Source organism: Aedes aegypti, chromosome 2 (assembly GCF_002204515.2).
Source record: "Aedes aegypti strain LVP_AGWG chromosome 2, AaegL5.0 Primary Assembly, whole genome shotgun sequence".
NCBI classification, from domain to species: Eukaryota; Metazoa; Arthropoda; class Insecta; order Diptera; family Culicidae; genus Aedes; species Aedes aegypti.
Window position 1 is genome coordinate 265,439,602 of NC_035108.1, and position 20,267 is coordinate 265,459,868.

Below are 20,267 nucleotides of genomic sequence, written 5' to 3' on the forward strand. Positions count from 1 at the left end.
ACTGCTTAAAATTCAATAACTGTGGTTCACCTAACAAACTTCATATAGCTGTTTCTCAACGAAATCGTAACCGATTTAAGTTCAATAGGCTTCATTTAAATGCGTAGTCTTGAACCTAAGATTTGGTGCTAATAACTTAAATTTTAAGAGCTTAAGTTGTTATTTGTATCCAAAAATGTTTTTGCAAAATTTCCATTTTATTGGAAGTGTTTCGAGAAAATGAGTCACTCATTATGAAGCAGAAAATCACCCATACTTCCGAACATGCAATAGGATTTTTTGCCACTAGAGGTGAAAATTCCATTTTCATTTTTCATAATTGATCTATTTCATCATTCAAATCTGTATAATGTGTCATAATTCGGTTTAATCTTTACTGAAATTACTACAAGGAAATTGTATATATATCTCTACCCAAGTAACCAGTAAGCACGATAATGCGGCACGGTAACAGCATTATATGCGCATGTAGGGTAATCATTTGATGCATGTCAGTTTTATATAGGCATATAATGCTATTATAATGCCAGAAAAGGCGAAATAGCGTGCCATTATAGTGCAAAGATATAACCGTGCTTCTCTGCACCACTAATGCTGATATAAGACCACGTGAGAAACGTCAGTTGTTTTCGCCAGGTTTTAAGGGCAAATATTTTGCGCTTTCGCCTACGCAGCCAGAGAGCTTTCGCGTATGCGCCCAAGCAATTGGTACACGAGGTAAATAAATGAAATGAAAACGGAAACTTCGAATGAATAGTATTGGAAAGAAAAGTGACCAATTTAAACCATCACTTTTCCCCGTCATAAATTGTAGTCGTTAGAAGATTTATGTTTGACTCCCTTTTACCACTATATGCAAACACAAAGCACGTGGTATATTTGTCAAAATACTGGATGGCATTTAAACATGCCCATAAGCGAATATAAAGCCAATACAGTGCTTATCTAATGCCTCTATGCATCAGGCTTAGAAGCATTAATGATGCAGTAATAGGGTTTCTATGCAGCGGATGTGCTGTTATAAGGTGTGTAAGCTTTTGTAGTGCTTTTATAATGCATGTACGCATCTATGATGCTATTTAAAGGCTTATTATTAGTGCTTTTGGTTACTTGGGTAGCTTTGGCTTATGCACAATTTTCTGCATTAAAGCTATTTCTTTTGTAATACATACTAGCCTTATTATTCGATTTTTTTATTGGATGAAAAAAACTTAATTTGGACAAGTTTCACTAGAAAATAGAATTTTCAATTTGAAAGTTATTTCCAAAGGAATGATGTCAGGTATCCAAAATCGTTAATAGATTATCATTATCAAGCGATTTGGGGCGTATTTGAGGTTTTGTCCGACCTTTGTGTGAATGCACGTCATTGATCAAGGATCAAAATATGTGTGTCTAGAAGATTTGGGTTTGGTGAATCTAATATTGTTTTCAGAAATATTTCAGCATATCACAATTTTTTTGCCACAGGTCACTTGAGTTGTGTAAAACACACTGGTTTCATTAATGTTTACATGAAATTTAAACAATGATTTTTCAAGTTTTATAGTGATCTAAACCACCAAGTATACAAAATAAGACTTCAAATTACATTTAAGATAAAATAAGTGTTAAATTACACGAATAAATTCAAAAGTTTTATGAACATTATTTATAAGTATTGTTTAACACATGAAAATTGAATTTTGTGGAAAATTGAGCAAATAAATTGACAAACAAACTGTTAAACTTGCATACAAGTTGGCTGAAATCGTCAAATTTTGCATTTTCAACGGTCAGTATTTCAAAAACTAGACCTGCTATGATATTTTGATAATGGCAATTGATTCGGCATTCCTAAATTAAATAAATAGCGATTTTGATGCTTGAGACAGAAATGTGTTCTGCAGTCAAATTCATGATAAATTATTACATAGAAGTGAAATTTATCAATAGTAGTAGTTAAATGCCTCAAGCAGTCGTCAATATCTTTCGAATGCCTTAATAAGGTATTTTTGGTTGTTTTTACAAATATGTTCAATACTACAATAATCCAAATTGTGATGGGTACAATCTCGCAGTGGAGTTGTATTAGCGAGAAGCAGAACCTCTTATAAATAAAACAATACATCAATATATCATGGTAAAATTAAAAAAACTCTACAAATGACGTTTCATTCTAATTGAAATATCATGTAAAACATTACCAGTTGCTCTGCATGTGATTCGAAATCGTTTCTGGCAGCTGGTTCAAAATTGAAAAATATCGCAATAACTGTTTTGCATTTGACCTGTCGCCGCCACTGACTGATTTCACTAGGTACATCTGTTTCACGATTTGCTAAAAATGATTGCAACCAATCGGTAAGCAGAATTACGTTCAAAATCCTAGGCTTTTTCGGTGTGTGTGTGTGATTCACTCGTTCAACATGAAACCAGAGAGCTTACACGGCACGGTTTCGAAAGTTGATTGATTTACTTCAATCTACAGCGACAGCCAGTTCAGTAAATATAATGCTGCTCCACACTGGCCGTATCCCGAGTAGAAAAAAGCTAGTTTTTCTCTTTAAACAAAACAAAAGGAGTGCAAATCCAGACATTGGTTTGTTTCAAATAAGTGCCAAAAGTCCAAAAATAATAGCTGACTTATTGCGGTAAAAAAAAAAACAAACTTGAAGGTATTCAAATTTGACATTATGAAAGAATCCAAAGGCGAAAAATCGGTAAAATAAGAATTACAAAATGAACCATTATAGAGTTGCTGGGAATAATAGAAAAATAACAATTTTAATTATTTTTTAGACCTAGTTAGGGACCATTCATAAATGACGTAGCGTTTAAGGAGGCGGGAATGGGGGCTATAATAGGGAAGATAACAAAATGAGTTGTTGTAACCAAATTTGACATTCAGGAGATATTTCAAGAGATGCGACTGATATTGAAAATAATTAACATTTTACTTGTTTTGATATAATACCCGTATTTGCTATTATATTGATATTTTCATCTAATAGTTCTGATGCCAAAACTTGTTTATATTTTGTTTTTGATTTGCCATTCCCCTTTATCCGGGTTCTGTGTGAGGGGGCAAAGGACATGCACACAAATCTGATCGATCCTTCCACTTTGAAAATATGACTGAGTTATTCACTCTGTTTTGCTGTTTTATCGTTGGCCTCCCCAATCCTGATATGTAGGATTCAAAAAGTTCGCTGATCGATATGTGGCTTTGTATGGCAGCATAGCTAAGGGAGCGGGGCAAAACCGTTTTCCATCATCGTTGCTCACAGTTCCATTTACGGCTCGCGAGAAGCGATTTATATCACGAATGGATTCGCTAAAAGACGATAATATTGCAAACCATTTATCAAATCAGTTTTGATTGACAGTGCTTCGACGCGCTTCCCATTCCACGCGTATCTGCGACAGGAGGCAGTTGTTACTAGTCGTGCATTGGCCTGCCTATTAGTTAGGATGGAAGCTTTTGTCTGTAAAGCTTAACTCTACTGGGAATTTTGGTTGGTGCCGTTGAAAATAAATTATTTGGCTGGGCTTAATTTTAATAAAATAACTATAAAACATTCAATATAAAATTTAGGCATACGTAAAAAAAAACCTCCACATGTAGTACTACAGTAAAGTGACCAAACGTCGTAATTTTCAAATTAATATTACAGCGTCAAATCTATTTGTTTGACTGTAAAAAGCATTTAGATCATTTTTAAGGTCTAAAATGATTGTACAATATATATCCATTACGGAAAATGTTTGATTGGGAACGAGATCTGACAGGGTGTATTTGGTCGCTTTGTACTACAGACCAATAGACATACTAACTTGAACAATTATCAATTTATAACATACTATCGCGAACATGAGCGCCCAATGCTAAAAAAACTGATTTTCACCTTCCAAAAACTAGATGGCAGTAGTGCGCAAACGATAAACTCGAACAAAAGTTATACGATCGCCACGAGTGAGCAATTGGTCAACTACCAAATATTATAATTGAGCGCTATTTTGCTGTAAGATGAAATTATTCGAGTGTCGTGTCTGTTTGTTTGTGATAATACCATAACCGAAGCAGCGGAGCATGAGTTCATTCCTAATTCAAATGAAACAATTTTCTCGGCCACTACTCGAAACACTACTCATAAGAGATAACATCTGGCTCGTGCCGCTCGTGCTTCTCGGTTTGAATAAGCTCCAAGTGAATAAAACGTCCGTAAAACTTTCTCAACGACTCCTTTCATTCACACATGACCTGCCAGAACCTGAGCCAGCATCGCATACATCTTTCTGATTCACTGCGGCAAGCGGAATGCTTTGGAGGAAGAGTTTGGCCAACTTTATCCCTCTGAGCGTGCCTGGATCAAGTGTAACCGAACCAGCTCAACTGAACTGTAAGGAAAACTCGAAATCCAACCTGCTTAGCACCCAGCTCTTTGGGCAAAGCGGCATACCCTCGGAGTTTGGCTATGAATAAAATTAGAGGTTCATGTGCTGGTCGAAGGCGGATGGCGACGACGGTGGGGATAGAGCGACCATTAAAAGGACAAGTGTTCTTATCTACCGTTCAACAAAGAAGCTCAAAATGATGAAGTGTTCCTGAAGGATAAACTTAGATGTAGATAGCAATGGGCATGGGCGTACTCAGGGAAGATTACCATCCCCCTTATCGAAATAAAAAATATCAGAATCAACTAATTTGCATCGAAGGTTATTGTTCTAATTTTTCAAAGATTGTTTGCAGTATTCATATTGGTTGGTATATGAACGCTGTGACATGCTTAAAAAAAACATTTTTGTAATTAATGCTTTACTTTTGATTTTCTCATTACTTTAATTCTTCTTTCTTTATCTTTATCTTTATTAACCCTTCTACCGGCAGCTTAATTTTTAATCGTCCAAATATATTCAAATTGCGATAACCTTTTTGTTTCTCGATATTTTTGCATCATTTTTTCACAAGGGCTCAAAAAACTCTTCTAGTTTTAGAATCTGTATCGATATTGATAATTGATCATCTGGATCCGGAGATATTCCAAAAGTCCTTGGTGGACCGACGCGTAGCTATAACCCACGTTAATATCTAAGGGTACAAAATTTAATCGTATTCGGATTTTTAATTTTCGAAACAATAAACTATTGAGAGTATGTTGTGAAAAAGTGAAGCAATTTGGTGCAGCCGTTTTTGAGTAATGAGCGTTTATGTGTCTGGAACAAAGCTGGCCATATAAGGATCTTGAAAACTTCAAAAAACATCGTATCGTAATATTCAGATAACTCCAATAATACTTAACCGATTTGAGTGTTTTTTTTTTTTCAGAGAAGGTCCTTATTTACTGGTATTATTTAGCCAACATTTCATTTTTTTTGATGAATTAACGTAAACCAAAATGGCCGCCAAATACATTTTATATGGAGAATGTCGGTCCCCCAAAGAACATCGTAATATTTTCAAAACCAGATCCCCAATGATCAATATCGACACGGATTCTTAAACTACAGTCGAAGCTTGTTATAACGACATCGCAAGGGACCGTCGTAATAGAGAAATGTCGTTATAGAGAATAGTGATAACATTAAAATCTTTTTCAAGGGACCGAAAAATGTCGCTATAGAGAGATTTTGTCGCTATAAAAGTGGTCGTTATAACAAGCTTCGACTGTAGTAGAATTTTTTGAGAACTTGTGAAAAAATGGTGCAAAATATCGAGAAACAAAAAAGTTATGGTGATTTGAATGTATTTTTAGCGGTGAAAAATGAAGATGCCGGTAGAGGGGTTAACGAGATTTTCAATCCTGGGCTAGTTCATCTCGGGATCAACGGCTTTACTTCCCTTCCGAAGGAAGTCATCACTATGACTTATACGTCATAGATGACTATCTCGGGGATGGGATTCGATCCCAGGAGTTCTAACCACGACACCAGGCCCGTTCCTTTAATTCTTCTTCCCATGTTCTTCATTTATATGTATAATCAGTGCTGTAAACATTCGACACTTTGCGCGTCTTTCGTTTCGTTGCCATGGTTAGCAGTCACAGGACGAGCGTTAGAATGAACGTCGACAAACACAAAAAACTGTCAATTGAATGTCGTCTGATACGATGACATTTGCATAAATCAAAAGTTTTGCATAGAATTCAGACATCGGATCATAAACAACATGAACAGTTTGATCTTGTCTGTTTTGACGAATATGACACACATACAATGAAAGCAGAACAGAAACAAACAAAACCGTAACGCTTCCTAGCGAAGCTATCGTAGTCAGTGGCATTCAATTGACATTTTTCTTTTCGACATTCGTTTGATCGCTCGTGTTGTGAATGTTTAAAGGAAGCGCTGCCGAATATCAGCGAAAACGTGTCGACTACCGTGATTGCTTACAACACTGTGTATAATAACTTTTGCCTACAGGTATACCACCCATATTCAACTTGTATGCAAGCTAGCCTGCTGCCTTGCTTGCAAGCATTACAAACAGAGAACCAAGCAAATTGATAGTCAGTTTTAACGGCAGGCCACGACCTTTACATAAAGCAATTGCGTCACAATGATCTTTAGTGGATAATTTTTGAAGTCCAACTTATAATCAGACTTCCGTCACAGATCTTTCTACAAATCATTCAGAGTCGATGGAACAATTATAACCTCAAACAAATCTAGTTGTAGGCACGGCTCGTTACATAGACCAAGAAACCACGATTCTTAGTCAAGGCCTCCTGATCCGACGTCTACAGTGGCACGTATGTCAACAGTCTGGAGTTGACCATTGACTCTGCGTCACACAGAATAGTTTGAAAAACATCTTCTGACGGCGTGCGAGAACAGTTAACTGCTTCCAAAGCTGCTTTTACAGATCTTACCATTCTTTCCCAGGCACCGCCCATGTTCGGGGAGGATGACGGGATGAAGAACCAACGTGTTCTGGCGTCGGTGAAGCTCTCCGACAACTCTTGATTCAGTGTAGCAATTTGAGCAGCCAACTCTCTACTAGCCCCTACAAAATTCGTTCCATGATCGGAGTAAATTTGCGTTGGGGCACCTCGGCGCGCGATGAATCGGCGTACAGGATTCCGTAGACAGTGATTCGACAACTTCCAAATGAACCTTTCTCACCACCAAACAAGTAAAGAACGCTACCCAGCGCCTCACTTGACTTCGCCCGATCTTTACCAGTATGAGCCGAAATAATCGATTCCAACTAGTGAATACGGTCGGACAAACGGTATTACACGTGCGGTAGAGGCGCCACCCTAAGCACTTCAGGGCACGCTTTGTGCACGATGCACCATTGACATCGTCTTGCTACTTGGCGCACCATCATCCGAATGTGGAAATGTAATATCGTTGACGAATCTCGTTTCATTGCTCTGATGATCAAACCGTCTGTGATACCAGTCCACTAGAAGCTCGGTGACACGATGATCTTTTCGCAGGATCACTGGGAATTTTGCATCGTATGCAGCCAACGGGGAAGCTTCTGTTCGACCTGCTATACGAAGAACGCCAAAGTCGTCTATGAATGGTGATAGTTGCTTGATTGGACTGCTCCTCTCGAGTTTCAATGCCGGATTTCTTTCTGCATTTTTGATTTTCTGTAGACTGAGAAAAAATCCTCGGAGTATGAATCCGCTTGAGCAATTCGCCACAGAGCTCTCTCTGCGCGAACCAGATCCTCCTGATTCAGCCCTTGTTTAGCCGCTTGTTTGTCGAAGTTCAAATAGCGATCCATAAACGAAAACGCTTATGCCGTGCTTCTGAGCATTCGTTCCCACTTGGAGAACCGATGCGGCTCGGCGCATGGTTGCCGAAACATCAATCGATGCACTTGCACAGTTCGTATTCTTCATTGGTACTCACTGTAGGTTCCTGCTGCTGGGGCCACCCGTTCCCCGACAGCAAAAGGAATTCTGGTCCTGTGAACCACCGGTTGTCCGATTTTCAGGAGGGACCTTTTCCCCATTTCGTGGCCGCGTCCGCGACATTGAGTTTGGTGGGTATCCAGTGCCACTCATCAGGCTGCGTATCTTCCAGAATCTCACCAATTCATACTGCTACATACTGTTTGTACTTCCTAGTGTCTGAGGCGATCCAGGAAAGGACATCTTGAGAGTCGCTCCAAAAGAATCGGCTACTTACAGGAAGGATGTGGGTCTCGGCGATGGATTTCGCTAATCGACTCTCGATAACAGCAGTTTGTAGCTCTAATCTAGGGACTGACAGCGGCTTCAGTGGAGCCACTTTGGCCTTTGATGCTATCAATGCACATCGTGGTTAACCACGATCAATTATCCGGAAATGGCCAACACAAGCGAATGCAAACTTACTTGCGTCTACAAATATGTGCAGTATCCGGGAAAATAACAACGTGCAATACGTATTTCACTCAGTTTGGAAAGCTGCTCTGCCGTTATACGCATAATTGTCCCATGTTACTTTTTGTGCATTTTGACTTTTTGTCATCAAACAGTTTATTTTTACGTATAGTTTTAGAAAACACTTACCAAAAATTAACTTTGTTCGGAAACTCAATGAAAAGCAAGCCAAGTCAATTTGTCCCATTGTTGAATTTCCACGCATAACTGTCCCACTACTGTATTTCTACGCATAACTGTCACACTATACAATTCGCTACGCTAATCTTGAACAAAATATTCAGTTGTCAGTTTTGAATTAGCTGGTGTTTGGGAAAATCGTTTTGAACATCTTTTTACGTTGGCTTTACATCCCATGAGGAACACAACCTGTTTTATGTGTTTGTATTATCTGGATGCATTCGTCCTTCACGCGAGTCTGACGTCAAATTTGATTGAAATCTCAATATCAAAATATTATTTCCCATCCGTTTTTCAATGAATTGCATTTGAATTTTCATGGTCAATCACGGTTTTTTTTGTTCAATTTTTTGAACCGCCGTCACTGAAATTTTGGATTCATCACGAGGAGTACTGAAATAATCCGAAAGAATCAGTAAACACTTTAATTTTGAGTCCATGGCTTGCGACAAATCAACTTCATGATTTAGCAATCCAAGTCCAAATAAAAATAGTTCGACCGTTTTTGGATGACTTGGCCATATGCTGGGTTGGTCCGAATACCGGTTCACTGGTGGAAGTGGCCATTATATTGGCGAATCTGAAGCCTGGCTTGCGACATATCAATTTTCATGAATTTGCAAATCAAGTCTACAGTTGGTTCAAATGTATTTGAATTACTTGAGCACATGTCGGGTTGTTCTGAATTCCCAGTTTCCTGGGGGAAATGGCCTCTAAACTGTCGGTTCTGAAACATAGCTGGCAACATCAAACTTCATAAATTCACAAATCAAAGCTGAAGAAGGGTAATTCAAAGGTTCCTGGATGACTTGATAACATGCCAGGTTGTTTTGGATACCCTGTTCCTCAGGGGAAGTGGCCATTATATTGGCGGTCTTGAGACCTATCTTGCGACATACCAAACTTGATGAAGTCAAGAAGAAGTCAAAGTCAAGTCAAAAGAAGAATAGGATGACCTGGTCACATACTGGGTTATTCCGCATAGTTGGCTCTTCGGTGCAAGTTGCTAATATGTTGGTGGTTCTAAAACTTAATTTACTATGTATCAACTATCATGATATGTATTGCAAACAAAGTCCAAAGAAATGTCAAATCGTGTGAAGATTTGTGTCGTGAATTTTGAGCTAAATATTTACTCCGCAGAATGACCTTAAATTCACAGATGAGTTTCTGTCAAGCTTGCAACTGGAAGAGCCGATTTAGGAATTTATTACATCTTATAAACTCTCCAACTTACTCATCCACTCTTTCTTTGACTAACTTATACATTTTCTCAATCACACATACAGAAAACTTTGCTTTCCATCCCCATTTTTTTCACTTCCCCACACGTGGCTCCGTTTGGCACATGTCACTTGAGCCTTCATAAGGTGCCTTAAGAAAGTCTTGAGGATATACGTCCTCTACATTTGGTGCAATCTATACGTAAGAACGGTCATCTACAGCAGTATACTTAGCACATAATTGGTCACTACTCTCAGTGGGACTGTTATGCGTAGAAATGCACCAAAAACCCCGTATTTCTTGGCATAACAGTCCCACTTTGAATTTCGTAGCTAAATTTACTTTATTCCCATAATACAAACTCTTGACTCTAATAAACACGCTATTCTTTATACTATTGTGAAGATTTTAATTTAATTTACCCCACACTTGGTCAATACGAGGCCTGAATGTGTTAAAATCTTTAAACTCGTTTTTCTCGATTGCATATTTTGGAACATGGGACAATTATGCGTATAACGGCAGTGCTTGATCCATCGTTTCCAGTTCTCGAAAATGTTCGCTGGAATCGCATCATCCCAACCAACTTGAACCCTCCACAGGTCTTGTATGATCATCCTACCGTGCACCAGTAAATGCGCCATCAACCCGAGCGGGTCAAAAACGCTCATCACGAACCTCAGGACATTTCGTTTCGTTGCAGTGAACTTTGATGATCCTGCCGGTTCCTGGTTGTCCGGTAACTTGACGGAGTGCATGAAGAAGTCTTCTTCCGGTACCCAGGCCATACCAAGAACACGCTCCACTTGATTTCCTTTGTCAGCGTAGAACTCCTTCTTCGTTTCAGTTGCGCCTTCTCCGATGATGTGCAGCACATTCAACGAGTTTGAACACCAGTTACGTAGCTCAAAGCTTGCATTCTGCTGAATCTTACGTAAATCAGACGCCAGTATTGCTTATTCTTCTTCCGTATCTCGACTGTCCAAATAGTAATCTACATAGTGAGTTTCTATTACTGCTACTGCCGCTTCTGGTAGTGCTTCTTGCCACTTCATCACGTTTGTATTCTTTACGTAGTTTGCAGAACAAGGCAAAAATGTGGACCTAAAGATGGCCACGTTCATCACAAATATGTCCGGCTTTTCAGACGGGTCGGTTCTGTTGTACCTGACGATCTTCTTTCCTAATCTTCAGCTGATGGTACATTTCATGGATGTCCCCAGCGATCGCCACCTGCGCTGTCGAAAGCGACACAATACTGCTGGCAACGATGTAAGAAGGTCTGGGCCCTTCAACAGCATGTCATTGAGCGAAACTCCGTTCGCCTTGGCAGCCGCGTTCCAGATGATGCGCACCTTTCCAGGTTTGCACGGATTTTTTACAACGCCAAGAGGGAGGTACCAATTTCGACGTTGATCACTTTCGTCGAGTTCCTGCGACGTTATCCTATGAGGATAGCCTTTGGCCTGGTACTTGGCAATTTGTTTGTCCAAACTCTCGTGAAATGCTATGCTGTTACGTAGCTTCCGTTCGAGACAAATCAAACGACGTTCCGCCATACCATAGATGGTAGTTCCACCAAATTAAACCACCACAACAGTCCTGTCTCATGGTGGCCGTCACTATGCTTGACAGTCGTTTGTCGCAATATTTCTTTCGCTCGTCGATCTTCTTCAAATTCCAGTTCACGTGTCGCAGAAACGCCAAGATTTTCCATCGCAAAGTAACCTTTGACGAGTTCGTGCAGGTTGCTGTCCTCCACGCTCTTGTTGATGTGAAAAACTGACGACGAACTCGCATTTCCTATTCCGAAAATAGCCCTTCCCAGTCTTGTTTTGGCTGCTACGCGAGTTTCAAATTGTCCAGTCCAATCAGGATTCTCGGAACGGCTTCTTTGTAGCTCTTCACAGGTAGGCCAGCTAAAGACGGGTATCGCTTAAACAATTCACCATAGTACACCACCATAGTAGTGTATAGGAAGATCTAAACTGTTCACGGTACTCACAGCCGTCAATGGGAAAATTTGGAGGCATTCTTCCCCAGAGATCATCAGATTGACCAGCCGAGAATTCGATTCATGTCGAGAAACATTCGCTGTCCATGTCAGCAACAGTGACTGAAATTCTCTTTCAATATTCAATAGCTAAGCAATTTCAGCATCAATCAATGTCGACGAAGAACCTTCGTCAAGAAAGGCAAAAGTAGATACTCTTGCCTGCTTGCCGCCCAGAATCACTGGGATTATACGGAAAATCGTAGCTTTCTGGATTTGGTCGTGCAGATTAACGATGACATCGGATATTGACGGTGCCCCGGAGTTATCAGAAGAAGTTGATTTGGTAGTAGTCGGTTGGCTGGGATGCAAAGACGAATGATGCTTCTTGTCACAGTTTCCGATTCCACAGGTCCTTGTGGTCTTGCAAGACCATCGTCCGTGGGGTACCAGACATATCGCACACAGTTGGTGTGTCTCTACCGCCTTCAGACGTACGCCAAGTGGCAAGGACTTGAACTTGTTGCAGTCCTTGATTCTGTGCTTTACACTTTGGCAAATATAGCACGGCTTGTCTTTGTTTTCAACCATCTTTCCCTGCTGCTCCAACTTCTTGGGCTCGGAAGTCACGTGAGTGTTGATGAACGCCTTTTCCTCCTTTGGCCTTTCCTTTTCGCCTGATCGAGATCCGTCGAAGTCGCCGAAATGAAGTCGCAGAAGGTTCCCAAATCCACGTGTCCAGCGGCTTTTTTATACAAAGTCCAATCTAGCCAGAGTTGTGGTGGCAATTTATCCACTTGCTCTTGCAGCATTTGTTGGTTTGCGGCCTTGAGATGACTAACAAGATTAAGCAGCGACTGTACAAGTCGCCCTCGACTACCGAAGAACGTTTCTAGCGTCTCTATAACTTTCGTCACCGACGAAGGTAGCATCAGGTTACTTTTGACTGCTTCGGGCCTTTGAGGCATCGCTGCAATCGCATCAAATTCTCCGCCTGTGAATAGCCACACATGGCGGTAGAATTGCAAAAGCTACTTATTAGAAGAGGCCTTTCCTCGGGATTTCCTGAGAACATAGGAAGTTCCTTAGGTGCCACCTGCTTGGCAGACAATTGCTGTTGGAATTGCCCTCACATTACTTGTTGGTTTTACAATTGCTGCAGATAGCTAACGTTTGGTCCAAGCTGTTGCTGTAGCGGTGCATGTGACGACGACGGTGAAACCGGTGTATCATGTACTAAAACCTCCGAAACGAGTGGATGCGGTGGTTGCGGGGTGTAAGATGAGCGAAATACAGATGGAGGATTCGATCGTTTCTCTATTTCATTATACATACCCAATTTCTGGTTTGCATGGCTGTGTGGAAACTGCGACAACTCATCGAACGACGATATCATCGTTGGTTGGACCAACGTTCTCTGTTCAGCCGGACTGCTTGAATGGTCCAGCGGCGACTGCAACAGATGGGATGGTTGTGGTGTAGACGGCGACCGTATATTTCGCTGGTGGTTGTGGCTGTGCTGAATGCGAGCGAGGTGTTTCGATAACCTACACCTCCAGTAACAACATTGCCAATAGCCCATTCAGTCGCAGGCTTCGATGATGAAATCTTATTTCCAGCGTTCGTTGCCTCCTTCATCGTTGAAGATGGGATTTTTGACACTGTTCCGGTGTATTTCGTTACCATTCCCCTTGGAGCACTCATTGCACTGGCGAGCGGAATCAGTGGGAATATTTCCTCGACATTTTCGAGAATCGGAAATCCCCGGCAGCTTCGTCTACTCTATGAATCCATTCCCGAACCTGAGCGTGTTGACTTTCTCGACTATGACGACTTCGCTAACTTTCTGCTCCTGTGGCCTCCGCCTCCGTCAACAGTAGAGCCTATTTTTCATTGAAGTATTTCCTTTCCAGGCCAGCTTTCTCAGCCAGGGTCTCCTTATGTGCCTTCTTTTCTTCCTCCAACCGTCGAAGCGTCGACCGCGAAGAGTTACTGGATCTCCCAGACACCGAAGTATCACTTATGGACACCGTGGGGATACAATCTTTACACGTGCACTTACCACCGAGACTCTCAGCCTGCCCCACACACGCACGATGACACCAACGATTGCAAGCTATCATGTTTGCTGCGTGAATGGATTGTTTGCTCACCTGGCAAGTGCGCTGAGGGTTCTCCGCATTGGCTTTCGCCGCTGCTCGCGTAATTAGGGGCGTCATGGATTTGTGCTTAATGTCCACAAGTCTGTCGATTTTACAGATCTAGCCTCGCGTCGAGTAGAATTCTTTAAAGGATGTAGGCACGGTTCTCATAGCAATTCATTTTATTTATGGAAAAGCTTTAAAGCTAAAACAATAATGTAATTGTAATATGTAATAATGTAATAATGTAATAATGCTTGATAAAAAGATTACAAATACTCACAATTCTGTGACTCCTAGTCAACCTTTTCAACGTCCTTACAACCGTCCTGTGCTATATTTTATAGTCAATCTATCTGTTTTGAAAGTAGTTTCCTTAGTTATAAATCATAGTCGTGGGCATAGTCATAAGTTTACTCACAGTCATCGCTGTACTTGTAGAATGTAGTTTAGATATACTTTCAATGCATTAAATAGAGTATTATTGTGTCCATGCAACTAACCTGAAATTGTTTATGTGGATTTGATTTATTAACAATTTATTTTTAAGGCTAATTTTCAGTATCCGACTAACAACCTTTTAATGACAAATTCAACAGCATGCCCTTCAGATCACACTATACGTTGTTGATCAACAATCTTCTACTTTACTCGTACTAGCAGAACTAACAGTTGACAGGCTAGCCGTTAGATTTGCAGCTTCCCTGTGGGTAGTTCTGCGACATTTCCAACGGGTGTTACGCCGCCCGATACACTAGTAATTAAACTTCTTGAAAATAATCTTCAGCATTTCTTTTTTTTTGAAACAATTGCGATGTGCGTGAAGATGATGCACCCATTTTCTCCACATCCCCTTTCCGTCCTGGTGGAAATCCTGACCACGCCCATGACAATGCCGCTTAGCACTTCCAAGAGCCGGTGTCGTCGCCATCTCCAAAAGGAGCTTCTTCCATTGAACAATGACAGCCAAACCGAGCAAAGTTACAAAAGTGTCGCCCAAAGCATAAGGACTTGCTTCAAGGGAGCTATCTCTTTTCTCAAGTCTGGTTTCACCTGAGGAGGTATACCAACCTGCAAAGGGTGACGAAAGCCAACAGTGTGCATGCTTTAAACTTACTTTTGTACTATGGTAGAGCTACTTCTTCCGAAGGTTGGATGGCTTTGTGGCTGTGCGGTTCACCAGCCGCCACACAGCAAAGGGAAAGTTTGGCAAACAACAAGCTTCTCGTTATTCCTTGGTTACAGTTTGGTTTTGCTCGGTGGTGTTGTAACAATGTAGTTACTCTTACTGCAGATAGGTACCTGCTGATGGTTGTCGGCTACTAGCCTGACTGGGTTAATGGGTTGAAGTTTTCGCATATAATCAGATTAGCTCATTTCGAGCCACGGATAGTGGACGCATTTGAGGATGGCTTTTGGATGTTTACACAGAAAGTAGGTGTCTAATTCAACATATAAGCAGGAGTCTCTGGAGGTTTAAATGACTTACTTTTTAAAGAACCAACCCTGTTTATTTTGTAACACCATTTTATAAGCATCGTATAAGCATCGAACTCAGACACCTTCAACACGGTTTTGCTTTATAACCGCGGACTCTAACCACTCGGCTAACGTATGCCCTTTTAAAAACTTATATTGGATAAAATACGAAAAGAAATTTTCAGTGTTATTGTATCTCGCACCCTTTTTTCATAAATCTATGCACAAAATCAATTCCAACTAAATTCAGACATAGCTAACAATTAGCAACCGTTAACACCAGAAAGATATATTAAACAGTTTTGATAAAAATACAGGGTGCTGGTATCTTAATTGCGTTCAGTGTATCTATACCAATCTCATCAATATGGGTCATTGCGGTTGTCCCGTAAAACTTGACATTATTTTTCTCCTATACAAAGTTGCGCCAAGGTACATTCCACTTTAATTGATCGTAATTAGGCAAAACCAATTCCAGAAGGATTAATTAAACGTAGTTATACCGCTATCCACAGCCCGACCAGACACCATTGATACATTGACCTTGCCCGCAATCAAAATTAGTCATTAGTTTCCCATTAGCCATGAATATAACATACAGGACACAAAGTTTATGGTCACCCACCTTCCATTTAAACCCACTCGAACCAATAACCGCCCTTGATAGGCATCAGCACTTTACTCAAGCACTTGGTGTTCTACGGTTCTACGGTTGGGAGGGTAACCAAAAAAGGCATTAATTAATTCGACAAACATCAGCAATTACACCCAACGATCGTTTACATATTTCGTCAATAATGTAAGTGAATCTGAAAATTTCAGATGGAATATGCTGCTTCCTGCCATTCACGGGGTGAGAGCTTTCTGGCTCATTTTAGTGCCCGCCTTGCTCGCGCATTGTCCGCGCTATTTGTATTCAATCAGATAAGGCCGCCAAATATTTACATAAATTTGATTGATCGGATTTCAGTGGGTCCATAGAAAGCTCTCCGTCGGTTGTGTCTTCCGCAGTATACAGCTTCTGGCCTTTTCGACAAGGTTGAAAATCAAATAAAAGGATCGGAGATATATACTATTGCTTGATGAAGTCGATTACTTTAAAATTTTCGTCAAATAAAGTTATAAAAACTTCTAAAATGATGTAAAAAAGGTAAATCTGTGTAAATTGTGAAAAAAAAAAAATGTAGATAATGATACATTGATGAAGACACCCTAGGCATTTGTAAACATTTAAGCAATATTTTAAAATAATTGTATATTTTGTTCAATTGTTAATGATACAATGATCAAGTTTTGAATTAACCGATGAATTGCCAAAAGGGAACGAAATCTCAATGGGTAAAGTATTCACGAAACTATTAGACATGGAGAAAAATTATCTCATCCTACTTATTTAATATCGATCCATGAAAACTGTGAACACGAATCTATTAATTGAATCCATTGAAGAACACTTGCGTATAACCTGAGATACATACACCTATACATAATTTTTTTTTTTCTATTTGTGTAGTACAGAACTTTATTATTATCGTGGTCATCAACAAGGAGCAATAGATTTCGGTACCCATGAGAACTAACACTAAGTAATCGTAAAAAAGTTTCTGTACTTACTAGCAGTAGTATTATTTCCTTGAAATCCATGTTTATCAACTTAGATCGTCTACCATCTTTTATTGATTATCTGCAAAAAGAAGCAAGAGAAATACAACATTATAAGTGAAAAGTTGGTTTATCGTACACGGATCGAAAGCTAATAAAAACGTCTGGCTATAAAATTCAGAGCCGCATCTCCCTCGACTGTCGGCCGTTAAAGTGCGAGAGCAAGAAGTCGAACAAGATTTATTCATTCGGAGTTGGTTTGGCAATGGGAGCCTGTCATCTGCATTGAACGCCAACCTACGACTCTATCTGAACTAAGTGGCTCTCTGCGAGACCAGTTGGAACCTCTTCCAATTTGACCCCCATCGATGACATTGTTATTATTCTGCCAAGCTTTTCCGAACCCCGATTGTTTCAATCTCAAACGACAGCCAATCGAGATACACACTCTAAAGCTGATTCACACATAGCACAGGGATCGGACATTTAAAAAACAGAAATATAATTCATGATCATTAAAATCATATTTTGAAAATATTATTTATATAACATGTGGATTTTTCTTATCACAAAGGCAACATTATTATTTATTTATTTGGTTCTACATCAATCAACTTGATGAAACCTCGTGAACAATAATGTTAAGCCAATGCACTCGGTTCATGGCCGCCTCTCTCCATCCTCTACTTCGACCCACGCTCTCCAGTTCCTGGTGCATCTGGTCAATCCACTTAGGCCACTGCGACCGGATTCGAAACGAACACTATCTTGCCCGGCTCATCCTTCCAGCTTTGATCACCTTCTGGACAGTGGATTCGTTGTAAAGTTGGGCGAGCTCATCCTTCGCCGCCACACACCGTTTTCCTGCACGCCGCCGGAGATCTGCCACCGTTTCATATTTTCTCCCAATAATATCCATGTCGTCCGCGAAGCAAACAAATTGTCCGGATCTCGTGAAAATCGTGCCTCGACTGTTAAGTCCGGCTCTCCGCATGCAACCTTCAAGCGAAATATTGAACAACAAGCTTGAAAGTCCATCACCTTGTCGTTGTCCCCGCCGAGACCCGAACGTACTGGAATGTTCGCCCGAGATTTTCACGCAGCTTTGCACACCATCCATCGTTGGTACTCACGGCATTTCTGGAGAATTTGCCGCACGGAAAAGTTATGGCCCGTTGTCGTGCGGCCGTCGACGAAACCTGCTTGATAACTTCCCACGAACTTGTTTGCTATAGGTGATAGACGATGGAAGAGAATCTGGGAAAGAACTTTGTAGGCGGCGTTTAGGATAGTGATTGCGCAATAATTTTCACAATCCAGTTTGTCGCCCTTCTTCCGTTTCCCAGAATCTGACTATCAGCCGATGCTGACAAGCGGCCAACCTGTCCGGGCCCACCTTGATGAGTTCGGCTCCGATACCATCCTTGCCAGCGGCCTTGTTGTTCTTGAGCTTTTGAATGGCATCCTTAACTTCCCCCATCGTGGGAGCTGGTTGATTTCCACTGTCCGCTGTGCTGACGTAGCCATCGCCTTCGCTGTCCTGACCTTCTGTGCCTGTGTTCTCTGCACCATTCAGTATCGTAGTGCTGCTACCACCTTTAAATTACCTCGCGTCCGTCCGTCAAGGTGCTCTCATCCTTATCCCGGCACATTTCAGCTCGTGACACGAAGCCTTTGCGGGATGTATTGAGCTTCTTATAGAACCTCCGCGTTTCTTGAGCACGGTACAGCAACTTCATCTCTTGGCATACCACCTCTTCCAGGCGGCGCTTTTTGTCCCGGAGTAGGCGGGTTTGCTGTTTCTGCTTCAGTCTGTATCGTTCCACGTTTTGTCGCGTACCATGCTGCAGAATTGCAGCCCGCGCTGCATAATTCTCCTCTAAAAACTCATGGCACTCTTCGTCGAACCAATCTTTTCTTGAGCTCCGTTCCACATATCCGACAATGCTTCCGGCAGCGTCGTTAATAACTGCTTTGACTGTCCTCCAGTAGTTTAAAAAAAGGGCCCTATCGAGCTCGCCCTCATTCGGCAACGCTACTTCAAGATGCTGCGCGTACGCATTGGCAGCATCCGATTGTTTCAGCCGATGGAGATTGTACCGAGGCGGGCGTCGGTACCGTACATCGTTGATGACGGATATTTTTGGGCGCAGTTGCACCATCACCAGGTAGTGATCAGAGGCCTGCCGAACAGTTGGTGAAGCATGTAAACTGCAAACCCACTTTATGATGATGAATAACAATTTATCCAGACGTCCAATCAAAATGTTGTATTCGGCAAAATTGTAGCTGAAAGGATTTCATATCAGAAGATTGTGTTCACTTTTCCATAAAACATTATGACGAAGAGATAGAGGGCTGAACACAAAATGTTGGCGTTTTCCATAGTAATCTCCATATAAACTTCAAATTCATTAGTCATATTCTTGGTCAACCTGAGCGTTCAAATCTCATATGATGATATTGACGTCGTAGCTTGGGCAGCGATCGTACTCGCGTTCGATGGGCGCATAATGCATCTTTGTCATTATCAGTGCTTCTGGAGTGTGGGCTATACGCGTTTAATATGCTTAAGTCCAAGAATGGTCCTTTAGTTCTCAACTTGCACACTATTTCGTTGTCGGCTACCATTCAGCGTAGAGTCCTCCTTTGGCACTCGAACGATGATCAGACGCCCCTGACGTGATCAACAGCCGCTCCTAACATGGAATACAGACGCTCCAGGTTTGCAGAAGCAAGCCCTCTTCCCTGTCAGTATACGACTTATGTTTCCACCGGGGTTGGTTACCCGATCTTTACTACGGTTGCCAGTACCACGAGGAGGTAGGGATAGGAGTTGCTGGACAGGCGGCTAAGGACCACCCAAAAGGGTCTGTTTCATTCCTATAGGTATGTAAGGTACCAATGGTACGCCCATCATTTACCAACCACAAAGATAAAATTATGTGTATTTGAGGTTGAATCTGTAGCCGTTTTTATAAATGTTCCATAACTTCACAAGTTTGTCCTACTGGGAGTCAAAGTTGTACATAAAAAAAAACAGATTTAAGTGGTGTGTAAATGAGATTTGGACTATGTTTATTCTTTTAACCAGGGTTGGGAAAAAATCTGAAACTCACTCTACAGTAGCCAAACAAAGCCAATCACAGTCGGCGAAGCAAGTGAAACTCACGCCCATCGCTGCTGTAGGCAAATGCCTTGAAAATTGCAAAACACTCGTTGCTAAGGGCAACCCGAAATTACTGTAGAAAAATGTTCTATTTCCCGCTGCATTTCCCGCATTTA

The 20,267-nt window shown here is 41.1% G+C and overlaps 1 protein-coding gene across 3 annotated transcripts in view; it reads right to left on the reverse strand.

Moving 5' to 3' along the window:
- LOC5572932 (ADAMTS-like protein 1) overlaps positions 1-20,267 on the reverse strand; it is an 844,534-nt gene that overhangs the window by 253,030 nt on the left and 571,237 nt on the right. For all 3 annotated transcript variants that reach the window (XM_021845003.1, XM_021845002.1, XM_021845001.1), the window contains exon 2: positions 16,995-17,064. In XM_021845003.1, the coding sequence (XP_021700695.1) occupies positions 16,995-17,024 (30 nt within the window). In that variant the 5' untranslated portion in view covers positions 17,025-17,064. The remainder of the gene's footprint in view (positions 1-16,994; positions 17,065-20,267) is intronic.